This window comes from Xyrauchen texanus, chromosome 47 (assembly GCF_025860055.1).
Source record: "Xyrauchen texanus isolate HMW12.3.18 chromosome 47, RBS_HiC_50CHRs, whole genome shotgun sequence".
NCBI lineage: Eukaryota > Metazoa > Chordata > Actinopteri > Cypriniformes > Catostomidae > Xyrauchen > Xyrauchen texanus.
The window spans coordinates 12,133,437-12,144,492 of record NC_068322.1 but is presented as its reverse complement, the minus strand read 5'-3'; the positions used below and the strand labels follow the sequence as shown (position 1 = coordinate 12,144,492).

Below are 11,056 nucleotides of genomic sequence, written 5' to 3'. Positions count from 1 at the left end.
TAATAATTTATTCCTTGAAAACATGACTATTATTACACATCTGTAAATACATAATATTTGGCATATGTAGCTATATTTATTATAATGACAGAGTTTGGTTACTCCAAAGGTTACTGAAACATTGTATAGATTTTTTTTTTTACTCCAAACGAGAGGAAGGCGCTCACTTGGTCCAAGCCAACCATGTTGTGTTTTACTGCCAGATGTTTTTTATGGGGAGACTGATTATGGGAAGATCACAGCCAAATGCCATGGAGTGAGTAGACCACAAGTGAGTGCTTTTATATTATTAAACTAATCAATAACCTTTAAATGTATTGTTTTTGTTTAATAAAGACAGCTTAGTATGGCACTTTATAAGTGTAAAATAATGGAAATTAAGAAACAATTCTTTGGAAAACATGGATGCAATGTAAGACAGGACAGTTTTGTGAAAGTTAATGTTTTAATATAATTGAATTAACTGAATGAACATACTGCTCTGTCTATTTTGATATCAGATGTTCATACTATATCTACCAGTACAAAGGTCATTTTTAAAAATGTCTATACTGGGAATCAATTTAATTCATTCTAAATAATAGTTTTAGGGAGAAATGTTATTTAGGATTATACTTCTTTAAAATGTATATTATGTGCTCATAAAATACCCCCAAAATAGTTTTATTGATCTAATGATCTTAAGAGTGTCTCACACATTTCATACAAACACTGTGGTTCATAAGATATAGTACATCTCTTGTTTATATGGTCTCAATTGCACATCCCATAACATAACTCGATTGCCTGTTCTTAAGCGTTTTTCTCCTTATTCAAAAATCTGGGGCCATATTCACAAAACATTTTATCTTACCACTAAGTGTTCTCCTAAATAGCAGTAAAAGTTCTTAGGTAAGAGTTTCCTCTTAAAACATATTCACAAAGCTGCTGAGACCAACTTTTACTAAGGAATGGAAGAAATCTGAAGCTAAGGGTTGACCTCGTTGCTATGGATGATGTCAACAAGCTTTCTAATTATGCCCACAGTGATTGGCTGATAGGGGATGGGTCTCTGTCAGTGATTTAATCATAGAAACATTGTAGAATGAGTTATCATGATGCCATATTCAAATAAAGATTTTAAAATGTAGGCTAAGAGTCACTAATTAAACAAGTAATTGTCAGCCTCTTCCATATCTGCATCTCATAAACTTTTAGAGGATATGCATACAAGCAGCCTTTAAATAACAGACTAGAATAATCATGGCTGATAGTAAGACATGCAAACGTATAAGAAAACCAAACTGGACAAGAACAGCTTGTTGCCCAACTTTTACATGTAAAGAAGGACATAATTAAAGAGAACCTTGATCTCCAGTGCTATTGGTTTGTTTCTATTTGTTAGTAGCTCTACTACTACACTCATTATACCCTCACGATTAAGGTGATACCTTTTTAAAAGCTTATTATCATAAAATGTTTCTAAAATGTTACCGTTCTGAGGCAGATTGCCAGCAACAGCCATTTTAGGATTGTTTGTGATTTGGTCTTAGTGACTTAGGAGTCCTCTTGACTACTCCTAACTTTTCACAGATTTAGGACCTGGTTTTAGCACTAAAATTATTTGTGAAATATTCTTAGAGCAAAAATGTAATAGTCCAAAAATTAGGACTGACATGCCCATTATTTTTAAGAGTTTCTCCTAAATTGGCAAGTTAGTAGCTACTTTTGGCCTTAAGATGTTTTGTGAATACGGCCCATGATCCTTGTCAGTCACTGCAGGCAGCAAGACGTTCCCAAACTGATGACAATCAATCTCAGTTCAGTTCAGCTGAATGTCTACAAAAATGCATACATAGGTCCATTCTGCACTGTTTCAGAGACAGAAACCACAGTACAGTGTATTCAGCTCCAGGGGTCTGAACGATGCTGTAGGTTGTAATTCTGTAATTTAATCTGATCCTGGACTTGATTAATCAGAATTTGAGAGAGCAGGATTCCAAACAGCTGAAAGAGAGGTGAACAAAAGCTGTCAGGTCAAACAAATCATAAATATGTAGATGATTAAAGTAGCCTTAATGAGATTGGAGAGAATCTAATTGCACTTTAAATAAAATAAAGTGAAATGGGCATTATATTAGTCTTGTGCGTGTTCACTGTAATTTAATTATACATGTTATCCCTTCTCTGATTCTGACCTGTGGGATGGTCAGGCCCAGAGCAATGCCTCCCAACAGAAACAGGTTACTGTGAATCCAGTTGACCACTTTATCAATGCACCCATTAGTATGGATGAAAGCACTGGCTGCAAGGTATTCCAACTCCTGCATCCCTTGACCACACATGGTATTTATAACAGCCTGACAAAAGAGCATAATAAAATGAATAGATAGATAGATAGATAGATAGATAGATAGATAGATAGATAGATAGATAGATAGATAGATAGATAGATAGATAGATAGATAGATAGATAGATAGATAGATAGATAGATAGATAGATAGATAGATAGATAGATAGATAGATAGATCGATCTATTCTCTCTGTTCTCACCACTTCTTTGGAGAGCAGACAGCAGGAGAAGGGAACAGAGCAGCGCTCTCTACTAGGGTTCTCCTTAGAACAATTGAAGTACATGTTCTGAGACCAGTCCATGTATGTGATCCCACCACAGCAGTTGAACTGATCATATCACAAGACAAAAACATAATCATTATCAACTATTATAAACAATTACTATGCCATAACTAAGTAATAACTAAAATAAAATTGAAAAGATTTTATCTAACGTTTAAATATATATCAAAAGTGTCTAAAATTCGGACCTGTGTTTGTCCAAAGTCAATGAGGTTCTGCAAGTCCAGATCATCTCTGTAATGTTCGATTGCACTGTCAAACAATTCTGTTACTTTGCCACGTGCCTGTAATGGATGAATGATTGATAAATTAATGTGATTTTTTTTGTCTCTTATTTCTTGTAATGGGCAGGTGAAAAATAAAATAAAAATTTACATTAAAAAAGCTAGTTATTCCATTCTCCAATTCTTTTGAGCCGATAGATGCATTTGGCTGTAAATTGCAAGTATACAGAAAAGTGGCAGACAAGGGCACACTTGTTCTACTAGAAATCCAGTGTGTTCGTAACAGTAATTAAATGGAACAAATAGGAGTTCTTGTTATATAATGTTCAGACTGATTAAATGCTACACTTACACCCCACTGTCTAATATGACTTAACCAAAACAGAAGCATTTAATTGCACACTAAAGTACTACATTAAATCTTACTTAAAATTTACACTTAAAAGATTTGAATTATTTTCCAAATCAGTTTCATGATCCTCTTTACCTTATCTGAGAAGAAAAAACCCAGAACACCAGTCACTAACTGCAGCAGAAAGATTACAGTCAAGAAGATGCAGAACTGCAGGGGAATAAACAGACAATGACACCACACACAAATGAAATCATCAATGGACCTTTTTCACACTCTGGGTTTTGGAACGCAGTAGTTAAAATTGCAGGGTAAACTTCAACAGCGGTGAATGGGAGAGCACAGCTAATTTTATTTTCACTTACACATTTACTCCAAGAGCAACATAAAAAATCCACTATTACATTTGAATGACTTTCCAGAAGAAAAATAATAATAATAGAGCACGTTGGATTAAGACAGTCAGATGGAAGAAGATACCAAATGTGCAGTACTGTCACTCTCTCAGCAGATGTAATAGGAACCTCCTCACAGCTGTGGCAATTCATTGTTTAAATTGAATTCCATTGTAATATTCCACAAAGAATAATGTTATAAACTTACTCTCAATACGTGATCATATAACAAAAGTTTTATGCTGCTGAATAAGGCAGAAACGCATCACCTCAGTCTGTGAGAAAGGTATTTTAGAAAAACACATGTTAATCTCTAGAATGTATGAAATGTTCATTATTTTTTATGCTATCTGATTTTTTTTTAGTTCCGCTAATGGCCTGTCTGAGCTTAATTAAATTATCTTTTAAAAAAATTTACCAAGTCTGTTTTTGCACCCTTATTGCTGGGTTACACTGATACTGGCAAGATTGTGATTCAGCAATTGCACAATCATCTAAAAATGAACAGCGTTCTGCTACTGAAATTTGCTGGACTAATTACTGACCGTCTGCAGTAAACAGATGTTCTCCCTGAGAGAACCCACACAGCCACAGAACGTGATGAAAAACATCAGAACCCCCAGTATCATCAGTAACAGTGCAGGATCCACAGTCAAACAGGCAAGGGCTGTCTCTAAAGAGTAACACAAGATATATTAGACAAACAGATTTGCGGCAGTGCAATCTGAGGAAGAATAAACACTGAGAGATAATTAGAAATGAAATTGAAGCAAGATTTTTTTTTTTTTTAACATTCATCATCTATTAATGTGAAGTGTATATCGATGATAAGCCACTAAAGTGAGGCAAGCTACCAAAATGTTTTATTTTATTTATTTATTTTTTGGATGAGGCCAGTTTACAACACAGAATTCTGAAAGGGATAGTTCACCCAAAAATGTAAATTCTCTCATCATTTAATCACACTCATGCCATCCCAGATTTTTTTGGGTGAACTATTCCTTTAATGTCCTTGTATTCTCTATGAATCCACAAGAAATAGTCAATTTGCTGCTCTGATAAACAGCTTACATGTTAACTAGTATGAATGTTAACCCCTAACCCGTAATATCTTGGAAGAGTGTTACACAAAACACATATCTGAGGCTGTAAACTGCCATCTGTTTTTACCACTTACCATGTTTTTCTATCCTGGAATAAATGCCAATAGATATCAGGACCAGAGCAATTATCTATAACAGAAAAGAGTAAAGGAATATATGAGTCCATGGCCATCAGTTTGTTTTAAAAAGTGGCAAGTACACAGTGGAAAAGGCGGTCACAAAGTGGGAAACTCATGAATATTAATTAGGCTGAATGACGAAGTCTCATGGTAATGTTTTCACCACTTTAAACAATTTACAGAATTTATGTAATTTGCATTTACATAACTTTTAAATCTACTAAACATGATGTATATAATGTGTGTCTGTTTGCATTTTGCTTTGCGATTTGACAGGAAAAGAGCGCAATCTGCGCAATATTGGAGCATTTAGAGGCCGCATCTGCATGCACGAGAGAACATCGCCACCTGCTGTCTCTTACCGCTACTGATAACAGACGCAACAAGCACTCGTTTTAACATAAAGAATAACAAACTTTAGTGCTGGGTTGCCTGTTTAAGAACTAGAGATGTTTTTTTCTGCATTAGACATGAAAGCTATTTGGAAAAAGTGTCCGGGACAAAATTGGCAAAGATAAAATAAACCGATACATGTTACCCCTGTCCCACCCATAAATGATGTCTATGTATGAGTCTAAATGTTAAATCAGTTTCACAGAGCCATAGGGTGTGATTTCAGTTCTAGTCATTCCTCTCCAGGATATGGCAAACTTAAAATCCAAATTTTTCACTTTTCCTAAAAAAAAAATAAAAAAAAAATCATATTTAAATGTATAAGACTGTCAAGTGTAAGTTTTGTTGTTAAGTGTAAGCAGCATAAAAAAACTGAATTGTGAAATAACACCTACACAAGGCCAGAAATAGCAGTGTGGAAAACTCAGAGCAGTTATTGCGGTTATATAAGCGTGGAATAACATCAGCATGTGAGAGAATTCATGAGAAGCAGCATAGGAAATTCTATACAAAGAAGTGAAACTTCAGGGTGCATTTACTCTCCATTCTCCACAACTGAAGGTCAACTGAAGGACACAGTGTAGTCCTGGTGGCACAGCTATCAGGTTACAATGAAACTCCACATCCCATTTTCCTGTGATAAAGCACTGTCCATTTTCTTAGATCCAAATCATGTCAAAGGCAGAAAAGAGGCTACACGGTAACAGAGAGCTGTGATGAGGAGGAGGGAGTGGCCGGACCGAGAGGATGCACGCGCTGCTTTAAGTTGCCCAATCAGTGGTATAGTGATAAAGGAGGAGCCCGGGACGCCAGAGGGAGAGAGATGCACGTGGACGCCCTGTGAGTGTGTCATCGTTATGTTTCCATTTTATGTTGGTGTGTCATTCAGTTCTTGTTGATTGTTAATTCGGTTCCAGCATCCTCCTTTCCTGAACTGTAACAGGAGTTTCTTTTTTAACCTTGCTTAAAAAATAATAATTTATGCTAGTTGTTTAGTTACTTCAAAGAATATATCGGGATCAATACAAGTTAAGCTCAATCGACAATATTTTTGGCATAATATTGATTACAATAAAAATGTATTTTTGACTTGCTCCTCTTTTTCTTAAAAAAAAAAGCAAAATCTGTGTTATAGCTCTTACAATGGAAGTGAATGGGGCCAACTTTAAAATGTTAAAATACTCACTTTTTCAAAAGTATAGCCACAAGATGTAAATTATTTGCATAAATATTATTTTAGTCTGATAAAGTAAACCTATTCTGTGTAGAACTTCTTTTCAACAATCCCTAAAACCCTCAAATGACTGTAAAAAATGATGATTTAAACAACTTTACAGCTAAAATAGTACACAAGTTTAACAGAAGAATCAATGTAAGTGCTTTTACAAAATGATAAGCTTCACATTTCTGTTTTTCAACAATTGACCACATTCACTTTGCAATTGCATCATTGTAACCTTTAAAAAGAAAAGAAATGAATTTTTTTTTGGTAATCACCATTATGGCACAAATGTTGATTGAGCTTGACTTGTATTGGACCCAGAATATTCCTTCAATATTAGATGATGTAACACAATTCTTGAATTTTTTTGTCACAATTTAATTTAATTCAGTCAATGCAATCAATTTACATTTGTAAAATGCATTTTACATAATCCAATTGTATTTGTTTGAATTCATTTTACAATAATTTTGTTGGCCATAACCAGATGTACATGTGATGTCAGGTTCCCAATCATGCATGACCTTGATGTTTGCTTTTTATTGCAGTATTTGCTCTGGTGGTGATGTGTTTGTTGTCCATTTCAGGGCCTTTGGGTTTTGTGAGTGCATCTATTTCCAAAAATGTAATTGTTAAGTGTCTCCATTATTGTGGTTTGTGTGTTGGATGTTACGGGCTCTGCACGCGTGGTTGGAAAGTTTGTCTTAAAACTCACCCACTATTTAAAATGTCAGTACAACAAGACTGATCAAATTCATAAAAATAAATTATTTTGAATTACTAAGTAATAATAATACATGGGAAATGTACTTAATTTTAAGCACTTTTTTTTAATGCTTTTATTTTTGGAGTGTTGATATTACCATTAAAATGATTAAATACCATAAATAATACAAAAATATATAATTTACTAAATGTCTAAATTGACAAAATTCGAAATGTATTTCTGATGGCTGCATACATGCCTGACTGCTTTGATTGATGTGGCCAACTTAAAATTGACCATCCAATTCTCTGTTGAGCCAAAGCCAGAGCTCTTATTTTATTATGATTATGTCATTGAATATACAGTATATTATAAAATAATTCATTCAGTGTATCTTTTTATTTTTATTTTAGCGAACTCAAGCAGCAATTCAATCAAAATTGTTCTTGGGTATTTTTCTACTCTCCAACATGCTTTAAAGGAAGAAAAGGAATCCTTCACAACTAAGATATAAGATGCAAGTTTGCACAAGTTTAAGCATTTCCTGTTAATCTACTGAAGTCTAATGTTGCAGCTATTACTTTAGAATCTCTCTGCAGCCCAAAGCACCACTCCCAGCCATCTGAGATCCGAAAACATCCATAATGTCTGTTACTGTCTCTCTCTCTATGTAATGTGTCTGTATGATGATTGCTGTGTGCTGTATTAACATGGGCCTATATTTCACTGACCACTATCCTGCAAAGCATTTGCAAGGGTGCTTTACAACACTATTTAACTATGTATTACTAAAAACTAGCAGGAACACACATGTGCATTTCAATGAATCGAACAAAGAATGAACCCAATGTCAAAAGTCCTGAAGTCAAAAATTGTATTATACTTAGTGATAATAATGAGTGATTTGTTTTAGAGGCTTTCAGTATGAAATCTCCTTTGGTATTTCCATTTGCATGTTTACACCAGCAAGCATGCAAAGTATTTTATACCACAACAAAACTGTACTTTCACTTATGGTACACACTCTCAAGTTATTGCTAAACATCTAATTTTGTGTTCCACAGAAGAAAGAAAGTCATACCGGTTTGGACTGACATATTTTGGTCATTTTTGGTTGAACTATCCTTTTAACATTGAGGTCCAGTGCTTAGAGCAAGCATTTAAATATTTAGAGAGTTGACCAAAATAATCTTGAATAGCCTTCTGCAAACAACCAAATGATGCCAGAAGTAATTATCCAAGACCGTTTAAAATGTTTTGTGTGTTTGATTCACCTACTGAAGAGGGATTTTTCAATAAGGTCTATTATTCACTAAATGCTAGAGGGCAACAAATAAAAGAAGCATGGGGCCCCCACTCCTCCAAACACCCTGCATCACCCTATCAGCATATGAATCGATGAGACCCACTGCTTAGCAACAACCACAAGTTCAAAAAAGTTTGGGAAAGTAAACTGGCAGTATCAAGATTTTAATAAAAGAGGGGTTTGTTGATGAAGTCTAATGTAAACTCATTATTATTCTAGCAAGATCTAATCACACAGCAGGCAAAATCCAGCCGTTGAATAATGAAATCACAGTTCTCAGTTATTTCTCAGTATATCAACAGGTTAGGCTAATGCAAAGTGTGACATGACATGTTATGCATGTTCTAAAATATTCTGTGGTGTAGTAATACATACTGGTGTTGAGACATGCCCATGGGTGATGTTTTCAGTGTTTGTACATACCCGAACATAGTAAAGGCAGCTTTGTCTATAAGCCTACACATCAAGATGTCTTAAAATCTATAGATTTGAACTGCCTTCAAATTATATAAGTACATGATTTATGCAAAGCATGTCTTGTTTTTGTGCAAAAAAGGGGATATTTCAAAAGTCATTTGGAAGAACATTAATCATGAAACCAAAGCATATGAGGATGAGCAAGAACTTTCTCTTTATATATATATATATATAGATAGATAGATAGATAGATAGATAGATAGATAGATAGATAGATAGATAGAAAATATATATTTAAAAATATCACAAGTGTTCTTAAGTTATTATTTATTAATATATAATCACTAAAATGAGAGCATCACTTACCCAGAATATCATGTTGAAGATGAAAAGGAAATATTTCACCATTGGACTCACTAAGGTGAACTCTTCGTCATTTTTCTGTGTCTGCCTCGTTCTTGACATGATTAAATGTGTATGGATGTATTTAAACCTTTGACGCTTAAGTAACTATTTAAATAGCTAGTTTTTAATCATGCTGAATCGAATCATTCATTCGGCTCTTTCGAAAACGACTCGTCAAATCTCTCGATATTTGTTAACACACACAACAGCGCAACCGTCCATACATAGCGGAGCGGCTGAAGTGACAAGAGCGCATCGAAGTGAATCTGTGTTAGTTGTCTTTAAAATCATTTCCTGATTTAAGAGAGTCAATGAACAAAAAACAAAAAAAAGTCAGTACACTGATTGTATGTGCTCTACAAGCAGTGGGCGTTCCCGTCGTTCTTTTTTCCCTCACTCAAGTCTTCTGGATCTTGAATCTATGCAATATGCAGCCGTGCAAAATCTTCTTTATTAGGCTAAGCCAGAGTTATACGTTCACTCCATATACACGAGGAAAAATATATATAATTCTGTTCAATGTTACAGTAGATGCTTGGAGGAACCAGAAGTTCCCCAAAACCTTTTTGGATTGTAACTCATCTGATGTCTCTGTCAGTTCTGCAAGTGGGACCTAAAGTCCATAATGCAATTTAGTCGTCAAAACGAGATAAAACAAGGTTTAATTTTCATAGAATGCCATCCTCCATACACAAATATTTTCCAATGCCATCATATTCATTGCAATAAATGCTTGGAGCTTGGACAGCTTACCCAAAACATTTTTTTTTTCACAAGAGGGCGCGATTACATTACATTTGTCTGTATAATACAGCATGCGACTGTGATTGCAGTCAATTAAATTGAATTTAAGCAAGAGTTAAAAGTTAAAATATTAAAGTTAAATATAAACATGCACATATACATACATTTAATTTTGAAATATACATATGTTTTATATTTTTTATATTATATAGTGTATATGTAGGCCTATAATACATTTTTAATCTCTTTGTAAAATAAGCAAAACAATATAATTGATAAATTATAGAATTACATCATTACATGCAATATTATTATTTTTTTTAAAAACTCTAAAATATAGAAGACTATATATATATATATATATATATATATATATATATATATATATATATATATATATATATATATATATAGTCTTCTATATTTTAGAGTTTTTTAAAAAATAATAATAATATATATATATATATTATCTTTTAACAGCTCATATCTCAATTTAAAATGTGTAACTTTAAATTTCATAACGTATGTGTAAAACAGGTAGGCAGTTTTCAATACAATATGAACAATATACAATTTTTTATTAATTTTAGTTTTAAGGGGAAAAAACAACATTATTATTATTCTTAGAAAATTAATTTAATTAATAACGGAAAAAAGAGCAACACATTGTTTGCTCAAAATCTCAATTAGGCTGCTCGCTAAAAACTTTCATAAATGTATTAAAACGTTCGTAATTAATCTTTTTTATCTAAAAGTTTTCACATGCATAACCAACTCTCTGTAATCTCAGGGCATCAGTTATACTGAATTTTTTTAAATCTTTATCTGATACAGTCAGGTAATTGGATTTTATATATATATATATATAAAATCCAATTTTATATATATATATCAGGCATCAGTTATACTGAATTTTTTTAAATCTTTATCTGATACAGTCAGGTAATTGGATTTTATATATATATAAAATATAATAATAAAACTACATATCCCATGTTGCATTTCAGTGAATGTAGTGACGCATGAACTTGACGTAGCGCGTGTTTGGTCAGT

At 33.4% G+C, this 11,056-nt stretch overlaps 1 protein-coding gene across 2 annotated transcripts; it reads right to left on the bottom strand.

Annotated features, from left to right (window-relative positions):
• LOC127638808 (tetraspanin-33) lies at window positions 1-9,522 on the bottom strand. Of its 2 annotated transcripts, none has more exons than XM_052120550.1 (8): window positions 9,221-9,522; window positions 4,766-4,820; window positions 4,134-4,261; window positions 3,329-3,403; window positions 2,806-2,901; window positions 2,534-2,662; window positions 2,178-2,339; window positions 1-1,986 (listed from the first exon to the last, which is right to left on the bottom strand). In XM_052120550.1, exons 1-8 carry the CDS (start codon window positions 9,317-9,319, stop codon window positions 1,885-1,887), a joined length of 846 nt encoding a protein of 281 aa, XP_051976510.1. In that variant the 5' UTR covers window positions 9,320-9,522; the 3' UTR covers window positions 1-1,884. The 2 variants fall into 2 exon arrangements, with proteins under 2 accessions (XP_051976510.1, XP_051976511.1); XM_052120551.1 differs by having other exon boundaries at window positions 3,329-3,367.
• Between the last annotated feature and the right edge of the window lie 1,534 nt (window positions 9,523-11,056).